The 26,351-nt window shown below is 39.2% G+C and overlaps 2 protein-coding genes across 8 annotated transcripts in view; one reads left to right on the top strand and one right to left on the bottom strand.

Moving 5' to 3' along the window:
* Positions 1–5,669, top strand: part of SWT1 (SWT1 RNA endoribonuclease homolog) — a 124,325-nt gene extending 118,656 nt beyond the window's left edge. For 6 of the 7 annotated variants that reach the window (XM_064276509.1, XM_064276508.1, XM_064276515.1 and 3 more), the window contains one exon: positions 863–5,669. In XM_064276509.1, the coding sequence (XP_064132579.1) occupies positions 863–992 (130 nt within the window). In that variant the 3' untranslated portion in view covers positions 993–5,669. The remainder of the gene's footprint in view (positions 1–862) is intronic. The other variant, XR_010319370.1, reaches the window with a different exon arrangement.
* A 22-nt stretch (positions 5,670–5,691) lies between these two features.
* On the bottom strand, positions 5,692–26,279 carry IVNS1ABP (influenza virus NS1A binding protein). Its single transcript, XM_003410842.4, has 15 exons — positions 26,162–26,279; positions 20,162–20,390; positions 19,188–19,316; positions 18,613–18,782; positions 18,408–18,483; positions 17,042–17,215; positions 16,595–16,720; positions 15,136–15,243; positions 9,941–10,070; positions 9,463–9,687; positions 8,896–9,017; positions 8,685–8,811; positions 8,472–8,603; positions 8,179–8,352; positions 5,692–7,123 (listed from the first exon to the last, which is right to left on the bottom strand). The coding sequence occupies exons 3-15, from the start codon at positions 19,296–19,298 to the stop codon at positions 6,870–6,872; spliced, it is 1,929 nt and encodes a 642-aa protein (XP_003410890.1). The 5' UTR covers positions 19,299–19,316; positions 20,162–20,390; positions 26,162–26,279; the 3' UTR covers positions 5,692–6,869.
* Positions 26,280–26,351: the final 72 nt, after the last annotated feature.

The following is a 26,351-nucleotide window of genomic DNA, read 5'->3' as shown; positions in this document are numbered from 1 at the left end:
TAATAATAGAAACATCTGCCACTTGTTAAACACCTAATGTGCCACATACTTCTACTAGGTGCTGGATATAGGCCATCTTCTAGCAGATTCAAGTAGGTACCCATGAGATTTGAACTCGACACCAGGTTTCATGGACTATAGCTCTAACGAATCCCACAATTTATAGGCCCCATGTTAGCTATTGAGAGGCTGGCTAGGTTTTGCCTTAGGTAGAATTGTGAAGTAAGCTTGGCATAGTTAGGCATTACTCCCTCCTTCTCTACCCTTGGCTTATGGTTATCAACTAATATTAATTTGTTTACTGCTAGGTAACTTATCCCAACAATCCGTTTTAAAGAGCTGAAGTTCTGTCAACTTCCTATCCCCCTTGAGTGTCCGTTCCTGTCAGGAGGTATATCCTCTTAGTATCTCCCGGTCTATCTCTTCTTTAACTCTCAAACCAAATAAGATAAACCATCTGTTCCACAGTGTTGTTTACCTCTTAGATTAGGACTGCTTAACATCAGCCCATCTCCTTCTAGGAGAGTCCTTCAGAGAGTAGAGTAGAATTAGATTATTCGACCCAGCCCACCATACCAAGGTCTATTTTTAGCCAATTTTGCTGGTCGGCAGCAGGTCTGCTGTGGGAACCCTTATTCCCGAATTCTAAAAATTGGGCCAAAATCTTCACCAAGAATCTGTGCAATTAAGTGCTTTCCCTCCCATGTTGTTTTATCTATCCTAAGAAACCATTCTTGTTGGCATTTTATTTCTCAAATATCAAAGAATATATTTCAAATTCCAGGGTCATCCCGTTGTATTAAGATTTATTACTGATCTGACCAGCCATCTTGCAATGATTTAACATTTCTTTTTCCCCTAGGGAAAAGTTAACCATTGGATGCCGCCAACTGGTTGAGATGGAATATACGATGCAGCAGTGCAATGCATCTGTCTATATGGAGGCCAAAAACAGGGGATGGTGTGAAGATATGCTTAACTATAGGACCTAAGTGCTAGTCATAACTTAAAAGGAATTGAATTTATCCTCAAGAATAGCAGAGTAGTCAAACAGAAGAGAATTGCAAGAAATGTCTCTTAGGTACAAAAATGTGGTTGCCTCGTTGAGGTTTTAAAAACAAAAAAAGCCTGATGCATCCATTGTGGGATAAATTGTGGACTCAGCTCTTCTGGAGTTGACAGTACCTCCCTACCTCTACTCCTGGCACTGAGCTAGTATCCTCTAAGGAAAGGACAGCCATCTTTTTCACTACCTTGGGACAGAGGCCACTGTGGCATCCGAGGAAGACCCAGTGCACAGCGTTAGCGTCTCTCGCAACTCTAAATGTGGACGTGTGACCAGAGATACTCTCAAACCTCAAGAAATTAGGACATGACTATACTTGCCACATTCCACAACTGAAATCTTACCCTGAGATGTTTTTATGGTCAAACTGTCTTCCATGTAACCTGGTGAAAATAACATTCCCTCCACCTTATACCCTCACCAAGGTAATGAAAGTAGAACTTTGATTTCAGCTCTAACTTGTTACAGCCTCTTCTTCTCTAGGCATGTCACTTTTCGGGGCATTTCTAATGGGGAGGTACAGGTAGATCCCTATGCCAAGTTTCCCCTTAAATGTGAAGCATTGCGAATTTGTGGGATTAGGTGGCAGTGACCGATGTTTGCCTCTGGCTAAAACCAAGTGTTTGATTGACTTATTTAGTTATACAGTAAGTTAGAAGTCCTCGTTTAGTATATTATGCTTTCATTAGTGCATTAGATTAAATCCAAATTGGTATTCTCTTATAAATGTTCACATATATTTTTAAAAAAGCAATAAATAACTTACTTTTAGTAAGATTTTGCTTTTCATTTTACTTCCAAATGGTGTTTCTGAAATTAACAGGGAATTATTATAAACGTGACCCTTTGCAATAAACAAGAATTTACTTAGGATGCTGCATTAGGGAATCACGCCGCCACTTTCGTATATGGGGCTCATGGTGTCTTCAGGGCTATGAGCCTCTGGGGCAAAGGAGAAGCGTGAAGAAAGCCATCTCTGCTCAATGTCTTTTTCCTTGTCTTCTCTGAGGAGCACCTCCTACTACCACCAAAGGAACTGTTTTTGGACCCTCACCCCTTAGCTGCTTCTATTTGTTGTTGGGTTTTGTTTCGCTTTGCTCTGTGCTCTGCTTTGTTTCCTCCCTCCCTTTTCCCCCCCTTACCTTTTTAATACAGGTTATGCTTTTTGTGTAATTTCTTTTTGATCCCGTCACCTGCATACTTTCATATATTTTTCCCTTATGCATGTGGGTTTTAATTTGAACTTAGTCTAATCTGTCTTTTCTTTGTGTATTATTTTTCTTTAAAATAAGTGTTTTTTTTTATTTTATTGAGATAGAAGGATGTTGTAATTGTCTAACCATATTTTTCATTTTTACTTAAAAACATGCTTTTATTTTAAAATTATTGTTTTTAGCCTTTGTTTTTTTCATTTGAAATGCCAGGTGTGTTTTATCTTTTCTCTCTCCTTTATGCTCTTTGTTTTTTTTAAACTTTACGGTGTATTTTACTTCCTCTTTTTCTTTATTTTAATCTGTTAATTAACTTTTGCAGCCATGTTTTCTGGTCTTAGACTTTTAAAATTTTACACTTGTTTTCATAATAGTCCAAAGCAGGGTTGAGGATTCCTTTTCCTCTCATCCTTTCTTTTCTGGCTCTTTCCAGTGGACTGGAGTAACTCAGTTTGCCTAAGAATCATAAGCCCCACTTTGCAGAACATTTGGTTTGATGGAAGAATTATCAAATACTTAGATGAGGAACTTCAGAATTTAAAATCTCCATTTCTTTATATATATATATATATAAACATACGCTGCCATTGTTTCGATTCTGACTCACAGCGACCCTATAGGGCAAAGTAGAACTGCCCCATAGAGTTTCCAAGGAGCGCCTGGCGGATTCGAACTGCTGCCCTTTTGGTTAGCAGCCATAGCGCTTACCCACTATGCGACCAGGGTTTCCTCTTTATATATAGCTATTGTAGTTCGGGCAAAAGCCATCATAAGCATGTTATGAACCAGAAGGGACTAATGGAAAAAAAGTTACAGCAGAGGAGGTGACTCTGTACATAATGCCCTTGACCTTGCCCTAATAAGGAACTGGCGATCAGCCTCTTGAGAAGCAGCCATTAGGATCATTCCTGCAATGTTGCATAGTTTGTCATTTGACACCATTTTACATGAGCCTTTTCCAACTTCTACAAAACATCGTCCATTTTCCCCCCCAGAGGACCAGCGAGGATCCTTTGATTGGAGGGACCCAATTTCACAGGGGAATTGATTTCAGCTTCACATTTTGTCATTGCCTGCCACACAAGTCCAGGGGACAGAGGGACAAATCTGAAGATGTATTTCCTTAACCTTTTGATCATCTGAAGGGCAAATCGAAGTATTTTCAGAGTTAATCCAGGCTTACATTTATGGTGTCTTGGTCAACATTCAGAGCCTAGGTCATATTGTTCGTATTTCCTGACTTTGGCAACTCTCCCAGCCTACCCATCTGCAATTAGAGCCCATTTCAGCCCCTACCATGATGGGTAGGAATGTTTTTCTCTTTCCTCTTGAGGGAATAAGCCTTACTATGGAATAACCAAATGTATCGTCCACTTTCAGGAAGTCACCCATAGTCCTTTTCTGATTTAGGGATAGGACTGACAGGCCATTTTGCCAATAAAACCCACTCCAGTGCACACAACTAAGCTCCATGAAGGTAAGAAGTACACACAGCCTCTAGTGTCTGACTCATGGTTGCAGCCAGGAAACATTTTTGACAAATTGACCTACAGGCTCACTTACTAAAACATAGACATGCTCTACTTTTGCCTACCAAGTTTGACTTGATAGCTCAAAACTTGTGTGGGTTTTGTTGGGTGAAAAGCCATTCAGTGAGGTCAAAATGATGTATCTCTTTTACACCTTCCTGGAATGTGGCTCACAACAATGGACTCTTCTCTTCTTCAAAGGCTGAAGAATTGGCTTTCCTGGGGGTTTTAGAACATCCCATTCTGTACAGTCATAGATTTTACTCTGAATTATCTTTGGCTGTTGGTAAAAACAAGGATTGGTCAATCTGAAGTGTTCTGGCTCACATGACAGGAATCTTTTCTAAATTTTGATCTAGTTTTGTTTATAAACTGGGTGTGACTTGTCTCCAATTTTTTAAATTCGTCTGCCAGGACATCTACTGTATTTGAACTCATACACTCATGTTTGTGATCTTTAAACCTAAATTCTATAATACCCCATGACAGAATAAACAAGATGAAAATAAGCACTGTACAGTTCAGAATACCCATTATAAGAATGTTGGGAAGGATGGGGTTATATACAAAGTAATTTTAGGGGTGTCTCCCCAGAGTGGAAAGATGGGTAAAAGTAGTCAGGTTTAATTCTATGTGCTGCCTTCCCAACTCTGTGGACTAATGGTTATGGGCTAAACTACATTAGCTCAGTATACAACCCTTGTGAGGCTAGTAGGAACAGATGGTTCTCTTGGTATTAAGTTCTAGGGAGGTCAAATATGCACCTGTCCTACCTTTCTCCTTTGCCTACTTCAAGTTAAGGATGCTGAGGTCTGGAGAAATTAAAGGCTGCATACCTAGAGCGTTAATTATGCAAGGATTCTAGCACTATATCATACCCTCAAATCTAGTTTTTTCCCCCCCAAATGACTGTTATGAGGAAATTCTAAAACATTCTGAACAATGGTAAAGTATGTAGGACAGATTAGAAGCCAGAAATCAGAACCCTATATTGAAAATAATAAGAATAAAATTTATGCCTGAGTATAACTAATCACATTGTTAATTAAAAGTTACCTTAGGTATTTTGCTATTCTTTCAGGGATCTAGTATGTTTTATGCCCTGTTACAACTCACTAAAGAAGTTGTATTACTCCTGGTGGTATGCCAACTACTCCAAAACCCATACTGGTAAAGAAATTAAAAAAAAAAATTATGTTGAGACCATGACACATTTTCCTCCTTTCCTGAAGAAAACGTGTACTTTTTAGACCGTTTTTCCATTCTGGCAACTTATGTTCCTGTAAATTGGCTATAATGGCTTCTTAGGAAATAAATAGGCTTTTAGCCACCAAGTTACTTGTTTGGTATCGCAGTAAACTTTGACCTGAAATATCCCCATGTATTATTGGTATTAAGCATGTCACTTTTGAACTGAGAAGTGATTTCAAAGATTTCACTGCTGAATCCCCAACTGAAACATTTTTTGGGGGGGGGGGGGGTGCTAAATAGGACACATAACAGATTCATTTCAAAAACAGTCGTCATATTAGACGCACTGAAATCTGCTAACTTAGTTTCAGTCCTGAAGCAAACCAGGTATAGATGGACAGTTAAGGAACTGAGCCAGTTTTCTTGGTGGTTCTTTGAAATAAGGTGGTGAACTACCAGTGGGAAAATACCTATCCCCTTACCCAAGGTAGCCACTGAAATCACCACCTCGTTCCAGTTGGCTTATTACATCCCTGTGTGCTTTGTTTTCTATGGGGGGGGGGGAATATCTCACACCTACTGATGCCAAGGTGAATATTTTCCAAATACCTTAAGCTCATCATTACGGGAATGAAAAAAAAAAAAAAAAAAGTTTCCCCAAAACTCTTAAAAGTGAATGAGTACACAAACAACATTTGGATGTTAATCCCATGGTGCAAGGGTCTTCTGCAAAGTACCTTTAATATTAGTGTCTGCGTCAGCAGCAAGCATCAGGACGTGCTAATCTGGGCACTGTAAGTTAGACGTGCAGCATTACACAGTAGACACCGAGTCATCCCAACCAATGTTTATCCAGCTGAATAGAAAAACTGAACAAAACACAGTTCTGATATAGGTTGCATTCACAAACCCACTAAGTAATTTTTTTCACAACCGAGGGCTGCCATTTAGAGTTGTTTTGTTAATGAAAAATAAAAACAGAATTTAGAAGATAAAATATCTCACTGTTCTTTACTGTTGTATGTTTTGCTATACAAGATACATCCTCAACAAGCCAAATATTTAAAATCAAGTGTTTCAAATACCAAAAATCATATAGCTATGTTACTGTTCAGCAACTCTATCCAAATAAACACACTGAAATCTCAAAAAAAAAAAAAAAAAAAAAAATTGTAGCCAAGGAAAAAGCTGAGAAGTGTGCATTCTAGGTGTTTAAAAGATGCACCCCACTTTGCATACTTAAGACTTCCACTATGCTTCGGTATTTCGGACCTGCCATTTTCCTTCAACAGGTAAAAAACATTATGCCTAGAATATAAAAAGTTATAAAAAGGCAATCATAAAAGATTAAACATTGGTAGGCATGTCAACTTTCTTTTAATAAAAACAAAAATAGTCATTATCTAGTTAAATAAGTCTTTTTTGTTAGATTGTTCCAGTTATTGAAAAAGGGCCCTTAAAAATCCCAACTGCCTACATCTTAAAACCCTACCCCCTCTTGCCCCATAACACATATTCAAGGGAAGAGTCATTTAATGTGCAAATCAGCAAAACAAATGTAGAGGAGGGGACTTCTTGAAATGATGTGCCCAATCAATTCTTGGTTTATTCTTTTACAATATCAACTTCCAGAAAGTAAAGAAACCAAAGAAGTTCTAAAAATACACAAAACAGACCTTCATCTTTGCATTCCTTTCCAAATAGACACAAAAAGTATGTACAGCATGTTTAATAATATGCAATATGCAAAAGCTTTGTGTTGCCATTAGCAACATCTATACCCACCCCACCCACCCACCTTATTCACAAATGTACCTTTACTAAACACAATTACATCACTAAGCCTGTTAGTTTGAAAGGGTCTTAAATTTGTTAAAATTGGAACATCTTCGTATAGGGGCTCCACTCATTTGACTCGAGGTTATAAACTTCCACTGTATTCAGAAACTCATTGCCATCAAATCCTCCCACTGCATAGATGGTGTTCCCTACAGTTGCAATCCCAGCATTGCTCCTTGGTGAAGTCATGTTTCCCATCATCTTCCATTCATTTCTAGTTGGATCATACATCTCCACACAACTGATGGCACGAGAACCATCAAAACCACCACCTACAAACAGTTTTCCTAAAAGAGACATGAGACAGGGTAAATCTAGAGAGAAGCTAAAGTACAGTGGTGGTGGTGGGGTGGGGTCTAGCTATCAGTCTTCTTGCTAAAATCAGTGGTTTTTAAGTAGAAATGTCTGTCTATTCATTCTGTCAAAAAGTATAAACACTCTAGAAGCTGGGGAGGTAAACTGTGAATAAAATTAATAAAAATCCATTCCCATATGGAATTCAACTGTGTTTGGTCCAAAAACAATGCTAACTGAATTCATTATTAGAGTTATACAATTAAATTATACATTAGTTAAATCAGTTAGATGTAAAAAGAAAGCTGTAACTACATGAAACAAAGTGTAATGTTTTGGAAAGACCTGTTAAAACAGTTAAAAAGTTTGGTTTCCAGTTAGGAAAATTTTCATTTGTTTTGTTCTGCAAATAATCTTTACATTGTTCTCAAGAAATGGAAATTCAAAATTCAAGATGTTGTATTATGGGTATTGCTTATGGCTTCTGGAAGTAAAATGTCGTGTAACTTCATTTAGTGAACTCATCAAAAGAGTGGTGAATCCATACATTTTAAGTTATGTATCATCTATCTTTTCTTAGTAGAAATGACTCTTTCAATGGGAAACAATCACCAATTCCTATGGCATCAGATGACACGGCTGTTTCCAAATTCATATCTATATAAGTAAATACAGGTAGTCCCCAACTTACAACGGGGTTTCGTTCCAACGACTCCATCGTTAAGATGGTTCTGACGTAAGTCAAATACCTTTTTTTTTTAGTTTTCATTACTGCCTGCTATATGGCAACGTTTTGAACGGTAAATCCTAACAATGAACATCTGAGAATGGTAATACCAGCAAATTATATGCTCTGCCATTGTATGTAGAATATACTACTAACGATAAGATTAAAAAAAAAAAAACTGTTCTAAGTGCAGTTCATCATAACTTGAATACATCGTAAGTCGGGGACCACCTGTAGTTATTACTATTGACATTTTTTTAGAATTTCAGAATAAGCTCTTGCCACTAACCGCTACTCACCTCCGCAAATCCCAACACTCACCGTCAAGAACAGCTACTCCAGCTCCTCGCCTGGCCACATTCATGGGTGCAATTAAAGTCCAGGTGTTATTTTCAGGATTGTAACGTTCTACTGTGTTCAGACAATTCCAAGACTCTGCACCTCCGATTATGTACAAATAACCACCAAGCTCACAGACTGCAGACTGGTGTCTACCTATAAAATCAAGTCAAGCCAAAATCGTTATCTCTCTCCAAACTATGTGGGTACTGCACATACTGTTGATTCAGGGTCTTTTTTTAAAGCCAATTTTAAGGGAAAATGAATCAACTTACGAATGTTAAGAGGAGCACAGCTTGTCCATGACTTTGTTACAGGATCAAATACATCACAATTTTTCAGTCCTTTTTGCCCATATGGATCAGAGCCACCAACAATGTATAATTTTCCATTCAGAGCACACACTCCTATGTAAGTATAAAATAATGGTATATATTGATAATTATCATATTCAAACATTAGCTACTTCAGAAGAACGCCATTATTACCTGCATTACAACGGTTAGTCCTCAATTCTGGAACAGGAGTCCAGTCATCTATGTTTGGATCATACGTCTCTCCACAACTCAGGTCATCTGAGTGGCCATTTGATCCACCTACCACATAGAGCTGGCCCTGTGGCAAAAGTGAGATTAGAATTTCCACCATTCTCAAGTTAGGATAAAACGGTAAATATGGGTTGCAATATTATATGCTTACCATGAGTACAGCCATTTGAAATCGGGCTCTTGGTGTTCTCATGGGAGCAAGAAAGGACCACTGATCTGTACGTGGATCATAACACTCAACTGTTCGAAGACATTCCTCTCTGTTGTAGCCACCTGGTAAAAGAACCATGAAGATTTATGTTTAAAATACTAAACTGAACCAGGGTTTCTGGTCTAGAATGGTTTAAGTAATCTGAACAATAAAAGTACTTCTATCTACAAACTTCCTAGGGACTCAGTTTATGTTTTAACTAAGTGCTTTTCATAGATGAAAAATAAAATTATGAGCGAGAGTGAAGTGCTTTGTTTTCAGCTGAAAATCAGAATTTACCTACTTTACAATTAAAAAAAAATTAGAAAAAGACATTGACCTGAAGGTTAAGCAGACACAACAGTATTTACTTGTTATTTCCCTATATGATAAAGTTGGCATGCCACGAAGGCGTAACAAGCCTTCTTTCAAAGTTCACATGTCACAAGCTACTACGTGTACATGCCCATTTACATGGTTAGCCATCTGAAGGCTTCCGATAAGAAACCTGCCACCTCCTGTTCTTACCTGCAGCTATGAGTCTGCCATTCATCTCTGCTGTTCCCAGACCAGATCGTGCGTACTGCATAGGAGACATGGGCTTTTCTATTAGCTCGTCTGGTTGCATCTCAAAGCTTAAACTCTTAATTAGTCTTGGAGTACTTGTTGGTGAGCTCTGTGGGCTGTTCCGTCCATGAAGGAAGATTACACAGAATACCCCATCCAGCACAGCCAGACACAAGTAAGTACTATCTGTAAGGACAAGAGTTCTATGTTTAAGATGCAGTTATTACTACTTTTGGTTGCTATGTGACCTCGAATTAGATTCTACATTCTCCAGATCCTGGACTGGAACAATCTGCCACTGTTTCCCAAATTTAACTGTTTCTGTTTTTTCCCCTCAAATAGCCAATTTAAAAGTATTAAATGGTTCCGCTCAATTCTCCTTCCTATAAATAAGTAAATAAGCAAACAGAAGACAATCTGGCGAGTGTTAAACACTTACTTGATGTCTTTTCTGAAGCAACGATTTTCCATTCGTGCTTAGGGCTTTGTACTGTAGCATTTGGAGAAGACAGAGATCCAGTGGAACTGCTACTTATCTGCTTATGGCCATTCTCACGGGGTGGCTTTTTCTGCAAAATCAAAAGGCAGCTACAGAAACCTAGCCAAGGACCGTATGCGGATGTACCTGTTTCTGAGCTATTCCACAACACTGAAAAAACACTTAATATCCTTCATCTACGTAGGACATTTAACACAAACCAACACTCTCCAATTGACACAAATCACTGGCGTATTTCCATTTCCACTTAAAAATGAAACAACTGCATCTACACAAATTGCCCGGTCAGAAAAAAGCTCAATTTAGACAATTCAAAAAACATGCTGCAGATCAAGTATCACCATATCTCAATGGGGGAAAGAAAAAGGAGAGAACCTCATCATCCATTTAAGCTCACGTACTCTTTATAGAATCTTCTAATAGACGTCATAAATTTATAATGGCATGAATTAACTTAGAGAACACATTTACTCACTGTCTTCATGAAACTGCCAAACCTAATCCACATGTACTGGTATCTTTCATATGATGCCAGCAAAAAGTGAACAGACTTAGATTCATCCAGTCTCTCTGAAAGTATTTTACAAGAAAAAAAAAATGGCAATTACAAGAAACACAGGTATATTTCTTTAGGGACAGCTTATAGATATTATACACAAGTGCACTGAAACACAAAAATAAAAAATAGTAATCAGAAATGAAACAGTAACACAAAGTACCAATCACAAAAGTAGAATATACAGGAACACCAAAAGAGGGAGAAATGAGCAAAGCTGCCAAATTTGAAATGATTGTAAGAGAACTACATTGTATTCTTACATAGGAGTTGGTTTTCTTCTAATAATATCAGCCCTTGCCACTCCCAAAGGATATGATCATATGGAATTGGAAAAGTCCAGACTATCCTGAGAGAAACTGCCAAATGAACTGCTAGCACCTTCCGTACCTGGCCAAGTCTGCTCACACACTTACTATGGTCCCCAGGGCCAGAACCACACGGGCATGTAAGATTTCTAATGGGAATTTCTGATTCCGACAAAGAAAAAGTAACAATAGGGGAAAAGGTTTTGGTAGTTACTTGAAGATGTTAAAAAAAAAAAAAAAAAAAAACTATCAAAAGTTTGGTCTGGGCCACTTGAGTGTGGCTACAGCATGTGTAGGTTACACTTTGAGAGAAGATAGAGAACGTTCCACGTTAATGGTTATCATTAAATTCCATTTAGACATTTATTATGTACCTACCCATACTAGGGAAACCCTGGTGGTATAGGGGTTAAGAGCTACAGCTGCTAACCAGGTCAGCAGTTCAAATCCTCCAGGTGCTCCTTGGAAACTCCATGTCCTACAGGGTCGCTATGAGTCGCAATCGACTCAACAGCAATGGGTACCTACATAGTAGGTACTGTTAGGCACTGTATTCACATCACCTTTTTAAATCATGTGAGGGAGATATTACCTATTTTATAGATTTAAAAATATGGAAACTCAGAAGATACGCATTGCCCAAAGCCATACACCTATAATACAGATCAGGAATTTTAACTGACCTATATAAAATAAAAAATAAATAAAAATAAATTTTCTGCCCTCTTTATACTATGACAGACTGCCTCTGCTACCAGGAATTACAAGGTATAGAAAACCCCATCCCAGTCTGTGGAAGGAAGAGCTCTAAAGCACAACAAATCGATGATGTTCACATTAAGAAGTTAGTGCAGTAAGGAACTTATAATATATTGTCTGTAACTGAGAGAAAATGAATGTAAAGAGTAAAGCACTAATAACAATGAAGACTACTTTTATATAACTAAAAGGCCTTATACAGAAATGCTAGCTAACTCATTTATATTCCTCATGAAACATTTTCAACCTTTACCACCAAGAAAGAGCCAGGGGAAGAGTGTATCCTTTGGACCTAGGGTCCCTGCACTGAAAAACTCCTACAGGGGAAGACTGATGACAAGAACATTCCCTTAGAGCCCACAGAGACAGGAAGCATTCCCTTGGAGCTGGTGCCCTGAATTCAGACTTCTAGCCTCCTAAACTGTGAGAAAATAAATTTGTTTGTTAAAGACATCCACTTGTGGTATTTCTGTTACAGCAGCACTAGATAACTACGACAGAACCTTTACTCCCTTATCTTCAAACTTACCTGCATCAATTCTTCCCACCCAGCCCACCTGCTGGCTCACACTTGCCCTTTGCCCTCTCGCTACCAAGAGGGGTAGTCTCTAGAGGCTACCTCTTCTTCAGCCACAGTCACTTTTCAAGGTAAGGGGTTTCTTATCCTCAGTATTCTTCGGAAATTAAATCCATTAATGGTAATTATGTGACTTCCTAAAACCAATGTAAAAAAGATACCCCTAATTTTATTTTACATGACTTCCCAGAAAATGATTTGACAGTTGATAATTTAGGGATCAGTCCCTGGAGAAGGACATCATGCTTAGCAGAGTACAGGGTCAGCGGAAAAGAAGAAGACCCTCAATGAGGTGGACCGACACAATGGCTGCAACAATGGGCTCAAGCGTAACAATGATCCTAAGGATGGTGCAGGACCGGGCAGTGTTTCGTTCTGTTGTGCGTAGGGTCGCTATGAGTTGGAACCGACTCGACAGCACCTAACAACAATTTAGCTCTGTTTAAAACCTTTTTCTCCTATGGTAGGTAGCTTTTAAAACACAAGTCTCTTCTACCTGTCCTTTACCTTTCAAATGGTTTCTTTTCAACCTCCTTTCTACCTCTGAAGCCTAATGTGTTCCCTCATCCTTTTTTTTTTACTTCATGATCTCTATTCACGGAGTCACCTTCTAAGGAGCTACACAAGTTAGAACCCCACTCACTCTCCAATTCTTTTTTTCCATCATCTTCCTAAACAATCACTATGGCCTCTTAACTCAACGTACATAAATGTCTAAGATCCATTCTTTCTCCTTTATGCCTTTAGACCAAGCCCTCCTTTTTTTCACCAGAACTACTGCTTGTAATATTCTACACATTGTTCTCACAACTATAATCCACGCCCTGACTTAGTTATAAAAATAGAAAGGGTTCAATAAGCTTTGGGAATTTAAAAAAAACACCAAAAACACAAATCATCTGGAATTCCACCACCCAAGGACTGACACCTAATAGTCCATTTCCCTAAAATATGATTCTTAAATGTACAGATCTTTGTTGTACAGAAATACCATAAATTAACCCATCTCCCTGTTGTTAGACTTACGTTTTGCCTAGTGTTTCATTGCTATTATAGTTGTGATACGTATCTTGTCTAAAATTCTTTGACGGTTCCTCACTACCTGTAGAGTCAACTCTAAGTCCCAGTCAGGTGGCATTTACCTATTTGCCCAGTCTTTCCCCTGTAATTCCAAGTCTATCATCCTTGCACAGACATCCTTTGCTAGCTTATACACTTCTCTCCATCTATCATGCAAACGTCTGAATCGTAAGGCTGCTCAAATGTTGCTTCCTCTATGAAATTTTCGTCTCTCTCATCCCCATTATGTCTTCTTATCTATGCCCTTTATAGATCTCTCTTGCAAGTCTGTATTGTTCTACCTACTCTTAGAAGGTGCTGTAAGCAGAATGTTTTTTATACGTTTTTGTACTGGGCACTGGGTTTGTATTCCAATAGTTAACATCATGATCCAATAGTTAATATCAATCATTGCTTATTGAAAAATTACGTTAAAAATATTAACTTATAATGTTAAAGAGGAAAAATATTCTGGAAGTTCAAAATGCACAAACATGAACAAAGTTCTAAACTAATTCAAACCCAAAACTTTTTGAGTCTATAGATATTCAGTCATTATTGCCACAGACCACTACACAAAGCTAATAAACACCTGCTAGTATCACCATACAGGTTACTACTGAGTCCATGATTTACCTTCTAATTATTAAAGGAAAACACCCCTCAGTCTGCATCAACCCACAAGTACAATGTTGAGCCAGACACAAAATACATGTTGAATGACCACTTATATAAAACACAGGCAAACTAGTTTATCTACTGTGTTAGATAAACTGTGTTATACACTTAACATAATATATGATATTGTATTAGAAGTTAGGATAATGGCTTCCTTTGGTGTAGTGTATGGCAGAGACTGGGAAAGGACAAGAGGAGGGCTTCCAGGATGCTGGAAATATTCTCTTTATGGCCTGGGTAGTGTTCACACTGGTGGGTTCACTATATGACACTTACAGTGTATGTACTTTTCTGTATGTTACTCGTCCATAAACTAAAAAAGTTTATACTGGAGACATTTGTTCTCATATTGTTGATAATGTGTTTACCCACTAGGGGAGCCCTGGTGGTGCAGTGGTTAAAGTGCTTGGCTGCTAACTGAAACACTGACAGTTCAAAACCACTACCTGCTCCACGGAAGAAAGATGTGGCAGACTGCAGCCTTGGAAACCCTGCGGGACGGTTCTAATCTGTCCTGTACGGGTTGCTATGAGTCGGAATCGACTCGAAGGTAATGGGTTTGTTTCTATTTATTAACTTTTTTTGGTACCCACTATAAAGGTAGGGTAAAAATGAATTTTATAAAAGTCAAAGTAACTTGCTTAATCAGCACAATGGAACTATACTGCTTCAATTCATTTTGCTCAGCGAGTATCTACACCAACATCCAACCAATTATACACTATTTCTAAGTTTATTACATTATACAATTCATCTTTAACTGTATCATTTGTTTTCAAATAACGAAATAGCTCAGGCATCATAAGAAACATCCAAAATTCCTTTTACAGCCATCAACATTTGAGTCCCCCTGTACCGGTTAAAAACCTGGCCTAACAGTTCTCTCTCTCACAGGCTAATCTAATGAAACATAAAATAAATTCTACATTGCTTCATTCATTTTTCTTATTACTTGTAAATTCTGTTTTATGAGAAAAAAATCTAAATGAGTTTCCCTACTTTGTTGAGGTAATTTCTTTTCATGTGGCAAAACTGCTAGTAACCCTAAAAGAGATATGCTTGCTTCTCTTGAAAGTATTTGTCAAGTTATACCAATGAGATTCTTCCACTTTCCTTTATTAAAGGAAAATTTAAGTACGCTATAAAATTCTCTAATCAAATTTTAATCTGAGGTTACCTCAGACTGTGCAATGTGTACCTGCACAAACTGAATGTGGTCATCATCACTGCCAAACACCTCAGCCTGTCCATCTAGTAGATTCCCATCAAGCAGCTTGTGATCAGCTGAGTAGTACAAGGTTTGAACCTGCAAAACAGCAACAGAACACCCATGTGGCTGCTGTCTCCATGGCTATTCCACTAGTATGCAGATTACACAAACGCCTCAAGGTAACCTCCAGGGAGCTTCTTGACATCTTATTCTGGCAGGATCACGAAGCAAAGAAAAATAACGTGTCATGGTGGTGAAAATTAAAAAACAAAAAAATCAAATGCAAAATCTTGTAATACTGGCTGAAGAGTCCTTGGCTTGACTGGCTTAAAAGAAATCTTCATTTTTCAGTTTTCCATTGTGTAATATTAAGAAAAAAGGCACTAGTACATTGTACAGGCTCTTAAAGAATATACATATTTACAATAAAATGCTGAGTATGGTTTACACTGTTGAAGATAAAAGGTCTGATTCGCATAAATATATTCTCTCCTGGGCAGAATAGGCAATGTCAAGAAAAACAGATAAAGAAAAAACAATGCAAAAACTCAAACAAGCTGTAGAAATACTTCCCTTCACAGATGCAAACATACAGATGATGCATCTGATTTTTAAGTGGGAAATCATATAGAATTGAAAGATCACCTGTTAGCCTTTTAGAACAGTTTTTAAAGGCCAAACAGATTTGGTAAGCATTAGGCTTCTGAAAGGTTTATAAATCGAGTGATGAAACGCTAGGTTATTTCACGGCTCCATTGCATATTGTGAATTCCCACCATTTCTCCATCAATTTTATTACTTTTTTCTTGTGTCTTTTTTAACAGTAGCCCGAATTAAGTAAGTGGCTGTATGTATGAATAACACCATTGAAAAACACAAAGCTTTAAAGATAAGAATCCTGTAAAGGAGTAAACACCATTAAATCATCATCGTTCTCTGCCCACAGCGGATTTTTCTTAGGAGAACTAGGGCAGGACTGCTGCTTCTTTACGTGTCAATACACTTGAGGTTTCTTCTTGTTTCTTCAGTCTTGGTTATCCTAGTTTTGTTAATAAACCTATGGGGAGATAAATCAATGGGGAGGAACAACCATTAGAAGCTTTTACCTACTTATCAAATTTAAAGCAAAAACCTGTGAAGAAAAATTTAAGAATCTACAGAAAATTTCAGTACCACCTCCCATTTCTAAAGCAAATTACATGCTACTTTTAAAGAAAGTTAACAGCACATAATAAGCAAAGAAATAAAAAAAGAAAAGCAGAAGACCAAACTGAACAGTTCATTTAGCTCACCTGGACACCCCCCCTGTTTCTCAGCTTAGGGGTACCTATAGCAAAATTTAAATTCTTTAGGGTCATGGTTACAAAATAAAAGTGAAAGGGAATCCTTCATGTCATAGCAAAATAATTTTTAAGAATTGTTGAATCCCATTTACTTAAAAACTAACCTCTTCCATCAGCTCTTCCAGACTGTCTCCATTCTCCCAGATGCTGCGCTGCACCCAGTTGATTACCTTTGTGTACAGTTTGCCATTGCTGGGCAAGCAAACGTTATCTTCAAGCATTACCTCCAACTAGAGTTGGGGAAGAGCAAGGAACATGGATCAGTGTTGAACTTCCAATTCCCAGTTTAATTTTCAATTTCATAATAAAATTGTCATCGCTACTCAATTGCATTCTGCACACATTTACTCTAATATGTAAAGAAACCAGTACATACAAACACAAAGACAAAGAAAGTAAACAAACTGGTGGTCAGAAAACCATTATCTTTGCTAAAAATAACAACGTCAGGTCCATGTATTTTTCCTAACAATCACTTGCTTGAAACATGAACAAAGGTTCTATGCCTGGAACTAAGGAGTGTAATTCTGCTTATAGAGTATACTCCTTACCTTTAGCCGTGGAAGTTTCAGAAACTCTTCCTCTTCTGAAATTTGTAACAAATGCTCCTGAATGTAAGCATCAACCTTATTCAACAAACGGGAGTCTCCCATACAACTTGCAAAATTTCGGTAGGAGATGCAGCTGGTAACATCCATCCTAGATAGTAAATAATCACCACAAACCTTGGAAAAGAAATGCACAAATGCCAAGATTTACATATATTTTATTCAACAAACATTATATACTCAATGTGTAAGCACACTGTAGAGAGATAAAAATGAATAAAAAATCACTACCTTAGAACAAGTTTAACAGTGGATAAAAACATGTACAAATGATAAAGCTCCTAAGAATGTCATACAAATGTGTAAGCTGTTTTGAGAGAGAGAAAGCAAACTGAAATGCTATGTAGGTTCAGTAAGTTTTTCCAAGTACGATAATTAAGTAGGCCGTCATGAAAGGCATTATCTGAGCCAGGCTTTATAGGAGAGATGATGTTGATACTGGACGCAGATAGGCTGTAGGGAAGATGCTGCAAACAATTTCGTTGGGCTGGAGCAAAGGACAAGACAGCTAGTTGATACCTTTTATAAAGGTTATCAACTACATTGGGGGAGAACCTGGAATGCTGTAAACCACAGAAAGGCTTTCGAGCAGAGGAAGGACACTGAAGCAAAGGCCCGCAAACTCTTTCTTAAAGGGCCAGAGCAAATATTTTAGGCTTATGGGTCATACTGTCCCTGTTGCAACTACTCAACTCTGTCATTGCAGCTGGAAGGCAGCCATAGACCATATGTAAATGAACGTGCATGGCTGTGTTCCAATAAAATTGTATTTACAAAACCGGGCAGCTGGCCAGGGGCCTGTAGTTTACAGAGGATTAAATGCCTTTTTTCCCCATGAATTATTAAGCACTTCTTACTGGTGTTAAATTCTAGAAGGAATCCTTTAAAGAGAAACCCAGAAAGTGTAGGAGAACAGATAATTGAGGACATAAGTTACGTGAATAACTCTTGAAATAAACAGGAATATTTTAATTCATGTTGTCACAGACAGCCACAACCATTCTGCCATGGATAACTCTTGGAAGAGCAAGACTTTGCTCACATTATCTTTGAGAAGTTCGATCTCGCTGCATAATTATAACCAAACAGTGATTAAAGTTAAAACATTGTATATTCAGTTGTCTGGGACAAAAAGAATTGGGAGGGGGTACAGTTAGACACCTGTGAATGCAGTCAGTTTTATTTTCCTGAGAAAAGAAGAATTTCAAGTTCCTGACACAAATGTTTTATGGCAAATTCTGCATTCTGACCATACAAAATAAGACGCCCTACTAACAGTAATCTTTGTGCATTACTTCCAGTACTCTACCTGCTTTACTCGGTCCATCTTCAGTTTTTTTGCTGCAGAATAAACATCTTTTACTAATTCCTTATCAGCTTTCAACCTGTTAAAAAAAAAGTTCTTTATCATTTAAGATACCAAGGCCTTAAAACACAGATATTTAATTAAGTTTAGAGACTTGGAACTTCCTGATGATATTCCCTAATTACCTTGTTTACTTCAAAGTACTTACTGAGCAGTGTAAGCATAATTCAACAGGACTTCAACAGCTTCTGGGTTGAGATCATCGAATTTAACATGAGAAACTCCATGAGGATCACTGTCATTATTAAAAATTTCAAATAAATAAGGACTGCAGCAAGCCAGGACTGCTCTGTGTGCTAACATCTCATGGCCACAGACCTGAAATTGTGAAGAATCAAAATTACAAGTATTAGGGACCCTGTATTTCTCTAGCTAATTACCACATCTGACTCCACAGTCTTACATTTCCAAATAAAACATATTTCTTAAAGTCATCTCAGTAAATGCCCACTATGAAAAAAGAAGGAGTCCCCGGGTAGCGCAAACAGTAAGGGCTTGGCTGCTAACTGAAAGGGCGGTGGTTTCAGTCCACCCAGGGGCACCTTGGAAGAAAGGCCGTAAAAAAATCAGCCACTGAAAATCCTATGGAGCACAGTTCTACTCTGACACACACAGGGTCACTATGAGTTGGAATTGCCTCGGCGGCAGATGCTTATGAAAAATCCAAAAATGTATGGCCTATTGTAATAAGATTCTGGATGTTTCCAAACAAGTTTTAAATACCTGAAGACGAACATCACAAAACTGCCCACTTTTCCTCAGGGCATTTAATTTGGCAACAGAAGACTCAATGAAATTTTCATCTTCAAACATTAAATATCCATTGGGAATCATTTTTCCTTATAAATTTGGCTAAACGGAATAAAGAAAGCTGAGTTATTGTACCGATAAACAGTAGCTTTTAAAATTGTATTTCGAAGAGTAACATAGTATATCTTCATCCTCAAATTCCATCCCACCAAACACACACACATTTTATCACACAAAAACACTGGTTAAAAAATAATGGCAATAAATGTCCAAGTCTTTGCGCCCCCATACTTTGGTCATAAGTCTATTTAAGAATTCATACAGTAGTGGTTATCTCAACAATTTTGGCCACGTTGCCATGTCCATTAGCACATTTGTTCTGAAGGGAAGGAAGGAAAAACCCGGCTGAGCCCGTATCCATATAACAAGCAACCTGTAAGTCTGGAGGGATGTGAAGTAGCTATCACATACGTATTTCCTCGGATTTGGGCTGCTGTCACCCTCGTTCTCACAAATAAAAACTATTAAAGATCCCAATCCTACCCTTCTTCAGTTTCCTTCAAGGATTCCCAGTTTGATTCTATTCCTCAGAAGTATATATAACCAAGATTTAGACGTAGAAAATTGTTCAACTTCACCCTCCCCTGCCTAAACACACATAAAAGTCTAATAAGTCTTGGCGCTGTAGTATCTGCCAAATGATTTTTATAAATAGCTTTGGAAATAAACAAGAAATATATAATGAATTAAAAAAGATAAATTGTGTTCCCTTTTCAAGTTTCATATATTCTAAATTAGTTCTTTTAAATTCAGAATCATTTACAGGAGGGGGCAATATGAATTTTTCCCCCACAAATGATTATTGATTTGAAAGGTTATACCATCCTCAAAGTCTTTAGAAAAACAATACATCTTAATGCTGGACTCCACACTGAATATTCACTTACCTACTACACTGGTGAGAAATATAATTCTGGGAAGTCTTAAATAACCCCGGGACAAGGAGTGTTAAAACGTTAACACTTCGTCCAGGTATGAAGACAGGTGGCTGAAGTGATGGCAGATGTGTCTTAAGCTCTAATGGTGATTCCAAAACTATCAGGCTTGAAAATGATGTAATCAAGTCCTTAACAGCTATAGACACGAGTTTCTTCTGTGGTAATCCTGCATCATAGTCTGTAACGACAACAATCCAAGTCAGATATTCAGAATGATCAAAGGCTGTCATTAACCTAGATGGAGCAGATCATATAAAGTCCTGATCCTGAAGAGCTCACAGGCTTGAGGTAAACAGCAAAAATAGTCACACGACAGAAAACAAAACAACATAAATACAACTAGACAAACATTTTTCACTCACCTTACAACTAATTCAGGTGATATAAATAAAAGGGGGGGAAACCCTTCTGTGGAGGACAGGAGAGCTGATAACTTATTGTTCCAGGGGAGATACACACACAAGAATACAGTACAAATAAAAACACTGGTCAACTCTAACATTCTTTACTACTATATTCCAACTAATATGCAAACGTGATTTACTTGTTTCTAAAGCCTGTTAAAATACAGTTACGGAATTTCACCAGCCAACAAGCAACCTTTTGGCATTATTCCCAGACGTGTATACAACGTTACACTCAAACCAGATGTACTGTTCCCCAAAACGTGCTCTGTAATTCCCAGCCTCTATATTTTTATTCAAGCTGTTCTCTCTACCCAATAATGCCTTTAACTCAACCTCTGCCAGATGAAATTTTACCTCCTCCACAGAGCCTCTGCCCAAATCCCCCAGTTGGGATGTAGTTCCTCTCCATCCCCTTTCGGAAAAGTAGGCAGGATTTTCCCACCCGTCTGTTCCACGTTGTGCTTCTGTTTATCTACCTTGACTCGAGGCCCCTTGAAGGCAAAGCCTCTGTTTTGTCCATCTTTGCATCCATCCCATCGCATCCCACAACTAGCCTAGACACAAGACCATAAGGATGAGTAATTTGTTGAAATTAATGAGTAATTTGTTGAAATTAATGAAATAAACAAAAAGGGAAAGACTGATGCTTATGTTTTAGACGGTTATTTTTCCAGAATACAGTAATAACACACCAATGAAATAATTCTAGTTCAAAGCAAATCTTCAAATCTAACAATTACGTTAAAGTGAATAATTACCTACCCCAGGACCCGCCGAGAGCAGTTCCAGTTCTAATTCTGCAAACCTATTGTGTTATGTTCAACACAAGCACAAATCGGTAAGAGCCGGATCCCATATGTCCTAAATGGTATCTCCATAACTTAGGTCTCATTTCAACGAAACCCACGTGTTCTGACTCAGGATGGGATTGTTGTCAATGCTTACCCCTGCAACAAAACTATATCATCCTATTAAGTAATATTTATTTCCTTGGCTCTACACTTCATCTAGGTTGATTAATTCAGCGTTTCTGAAGAAACTAGTTCTAATGAAACAAATGTTCTCCAAATACACACAGTTCTATGCATATAGAAAGAACACACTATCCTAAAGAAACCGTCAAACATTTTCAAACAAGACCTGACTCCAATTAAGTAAACCTCTGTATATACATTACATATGGCTGAGACCATCCTACAGGCACTGTTGGCAACTCCTCACTTCCACTGCATAAGCTGTTCTTAAAACAAGGGTGAAGTGGGGGAGCTCCAAGCAAATATGTGGATACAGTTAAAATCCACCCTTTGAAAAATCAAAACAAAAAAAATAATAATTTGGAGATTTGTAAGTATTTTAAACTTTGACCAGTTTTGTTCAGTATTTACTTGGAAACTAGTCATAATCTAAACAAGAATTTAAAATGGCACCTATTTGTTGTAACTGACAAATTAGAGGTTTTACTCTGGAAAAAAATTGATGGTTAAAATTAATGAGGTTCTTTGGGAGAAAACATTGGAGAATTGTTGGAGCAATTCTTGGCATGCAAATTTGTACAATGTTACTAGCTTTGCAATAGAGTAAGTCCTATTACACTTTTGCACTTGGTGATTTTTGGTATCTGAAGGCCTTAATAAGGACTCATCAGTATAATCCTACTTGATTTTAAAAGCTAGCCCACTTATCTAGGTGACATTTAAGTTAATATAAACTTATTTTATTCAATTACTTGTTCTCAAATGCTATGTCCCTACTCCCACCCACCCTCACATTTGGAAAGGGACCTGCAAAAAACCACGTTTTTGAAAGTTTGCTTTCATTTTCATGAAAGATTTGGGCAAACTGAGTTTTAAGCCACCTCCCCAAAAAAATCCACAAATAATCTTAGTTTGGCCTATGAAACTCAAGCAAAATGACTAGTGGAATAAGAAATAGGGAATTTTTTTTTTCTTTGAAAAGCCAAACCAAGTCCAGACATCCCAGAACTACATTAAAGTATAAAACTTAGAATTTTATTTGGTGTTTAAAATACACATTCAACAGATTTACTTTTAAAATTAAAAAAATTGGATGAAATACAATGAAGTCTGATAAACACACTGTATTTCAGTTCCTTGTGATGTTCACCGCACAAAGGGAGACAGAAGATTAATGAGTAATTAAACTGCTTAAAAACAAAAAACCAAACCTACTGCCATCAAGTCAATTCCGACTCATGGCGACCCTATAGTACAGAGCAGAACTGCCCCATCGGGTTTCCTAGGAGTGGCTGGTAGATCAAAACTGCCAGTCTTTTGGTTAGCAGCCAAGCTCTTAACCAATGTGCCACCAGGGCTCCAATTAAAGTGCTTAGCGACGCCCCAAAGCTGAGAAGTTACCACAGACCCAGAAAAAGATGAGCTTAATGGAAATACTATTCAACAGGTCTTATCGAAGAGTTGTTAAAAAAAAAAAAGGGTAGGCATAATACCTCGCCCCCCCAAACTCTTCTCCAGCCTCAGCAAGAGCAAGACACAATGTTAGTGTCAAACTTTCAAAGCTCCCTCAAAACCTCTAACCAAATTACAAATATTATCTAAGCTTAAGGGCAACTTTTTGAGGGCAGTCAACACACACAAAGTAGCAATCAACTCTATTTTAAAAGAGAGACTTCATAATACAAAAGTAAACTACTGCATATTTTTAAAAGTAGAAGGTATAGCTTCCCCAGTATCACACCTTTGAAATCACTATCACCACTCTCACTCACTTGCTCCATGCTTTTAACCCCATGGTTTTGTACTTCTATCATTCCACAAACATTTGTGGCACCAAACATATGCCAGACACAATCTGGTTTGGTCTACTCCTAATAGAAGAAAGTTAACTCAATCCCCCAGCCTTGAGCACTTCACAGGCCAGCCAGGAAGACAGTGACACAGCTGAAACAAAAGGGGAAAAAGGTTTCATAGCATACATATTCTACAAACTGAAGGAACTTCAGTTAGAGTAGATGATAGATTTTTGGATGCAAGAGACTAATAAACTAAGGTTTAAACAATGCTAAGTATGAAGAGCAGATGAGAGACACTGGTAGGATAGTGAGGCTGGTCTGGGGGAATGGGTACAACACACAAACAGGGCAGTTAAAGATACTGTACACCCATGCTTAGTCCTTAACTAAGGCACTGAGGATTTAAGATATTGTAGCTTGATGTGTGGCACTGCTGTCAAAATCAATACCCAAATTAAGAAATCCAAGAAGCATTAACAGTCATTTTTGGTTTACTGTATGGCGAAAGGAAGCAAGGAAACGAAGAATTAGGTTTGGGACACTGCAATACTGAGGTACCTATTACAGGGAAACCCTGGTGGCATAGTAGTTAAGAGCTACGGCTGCTAACCAAAAGGTAGGCGGTTCAAATCCATCAGGTGCTCCTTGGAAACCCTATGGAGCAGTTCTACTCTGCCCTATAGGGTCGCTCTGAGTTGGAATCGACTCGACGGCTTTTTTGTTTGTTTGTTTTCGGTTATTACAGGACAGCCAGGTTGACAGCAAAAGTGAAAGAATACCTATTGAAGTATAGGTTTAGAAATCACTTATGAGGTGGTAACTGAAGCTATACAAGTGAAAACAAGAATGTATTTTCTGTGGTTCTAACAAAATCTAGAAACCACTTCCTTTTTTACACCACCTCAATCTACACTCTTTAGAACACACGGTGGTGGGGGGGGGGTGTCCAAACTTTAAGAATTCCTACCTGTAGGATTTGACTACAATCATACTGTTAAAAATGTCAATGAAATGATTTTTAGGGGTACCTCATCTTAGTACTGACAATTATGATATCTTCCTAACAGGAGAGCATCTTACATTAACCTGGAATGCTTTGTTTTCTGAAGTGAGAAAAATAGAACTACAAATTAAGACAATGGTTATAGAAATTAATATTTACTCATTAACTAAAGATTTCATCTATTAGATAAATTCACAGGAAAACCAATTCAGGTCTGTCTTTTCGGTCAGTTGCTCAAATCTGGTTTACCTCCAGTTACCAAATTACAGACATTTGATAAGTAGTCTGCCTTGATATTAAGTGATATCAGTCTCAATCAAATTCTAAATGGTCAGTGTTTTCCTATTCTCTAGATTTACAAATACAAGGTGCTCCTTTAGCATCTTTAAGACAGTAGCTTCAGCAGGATTATGCCTGGAACTACTCACCAGTATTTTGTTATTCCTAAGCGATCTGCTTCTGGTCACCACCTTAAAAACCCTATGGGTCAGTTCTACTCTGCACACATGGGGTCTCCATGAGCCAGAATCAACTGGAGGGCAACTAACAACAACAAATCAAACAAATCAATCGCTGATGCGAGAATCGGTAAAAGAAAACATGTCCTGTGGTAGTCTAGTCCATGCTGGACTTGTTCTACTGTTATAAAAAAATTTGGCTTTCAAAAAAACGGTTGACATTTGCCACCGGGCTCTTGATAATAACGGACAGCAGTGTTCTCACTTACTGCAAATGAAATTATTAGCTCTTTTAATACCACGAGCTTCATCCATCATTTACTACTGGAGATCACAAGTCCTCAAAAGACAGTTGCCATCAGCATGTTCCAATCCTCCATCACTGACAAAAAACATTAGGAAACAAAAACGAGCTTTTTAAGCATGGTTTTTACTTACTAAACAGTGTCCGAAATGGCGGCTGTTTCAAACCAATAAATTTGTATACTACGTATTAGGAAAAAAAGTGACTATTGCTAAAGTATTTGCGGTCTAAGTTGGCCAACGTGCAACTCTCAAATTCCGCCTGACACCCTCATAACCCTCTGCAAAATGCGTGGAAGGGCGAAAAAAGAGTAAACCTCTCCAACGATTTCTTTAGCAAAAGACAAAGTGGCGAGAGCCCCAGAGCGCCCTCCAGCCCCAGGCCCCCCACCCGCGAGACCCAGCCGGCGCCCACTCGGAAGGCTGGGGGCCCGGCGCCCAGCGCCCGCACGCCTCCGCCGGGATTGGCCGGCCCCGCAGTCATTCAGCGCCGACACGTCAGGGCACCGGTTCGCTCCCTCCCTCCTCCCGCCCCCTGCTCCCCGCGCTTGGCAAGCACAGCGGGCAACGTGGAGCGGGAACAAAGGAGCCCGCGGCCCACGGCGATCGGGGACGCGGTGCCTTCTGGCTCCAGGCCCGGGAGACCGCTGTGGCCCTGGTGCTGGCTCCCTGGGGGTCGCGACGAACAGTCCAGACCCCGGGCACGGACACGCCAGGCGACCGACCCCGACAGCGGGTCACGGCGGGTCTGCGAGCCCCTTCACGGCGCCCCGGCCCAGCCCGGGGCCGCTGAGGCGAGAACCTCCGGGCGCCCCCGCGGGTCCGTGGACACGAGTCCCCGCGCTCTCCGAGGAGGCCGGCGCCCGCCCCCGCCGCCAACGCGACCCAGCGGCCAGGGCAGCGCCATGAGCCTGGGGCGTCCTTCCCCGAGACGAGGACGCCGTCAGCGCCCTCCCCGGCAGCCGCGCCCTCCCCTCGTCCGCGGCCGGCGGAGCCCAGGCTCACTACCTGGCTCCTCTCGGCAGAGACGGAAAAATTCATCTCGGGAGCTTCGGGCAGCAGGAGGAAGCGAGCGGGAGTCGGCCCGACGGGAAGCGCCTCCGGCGGCGGGGGGAGGGGAGCGGCCGGGCCGGGGGAGGCTGCGTCAGGGCGGAGCGCCACCGAGGGTTCGCGGAGCGCCACCGAGGGTTCGCGGCCG

The sequence above is a fragment of the Loxodonta africana genome, chromosome 25 (assembly GCF_030014295.1).
Source record: "Loxodonta africana isolate mLoxAfr1 chromosome 25, mLoxAfr1.hap2, whole genome shotgun sequence".
NCBI lineage: Eukaryota > Metazoa > Chordata > Mammalia > Proboscidea > Elephantidae > Loxodonta > Loxodonta africana.
Note: the sequence above shows the minus strand (reverse complement) of the source record. Positions and strands in the feature narration are given on the sequence as shown.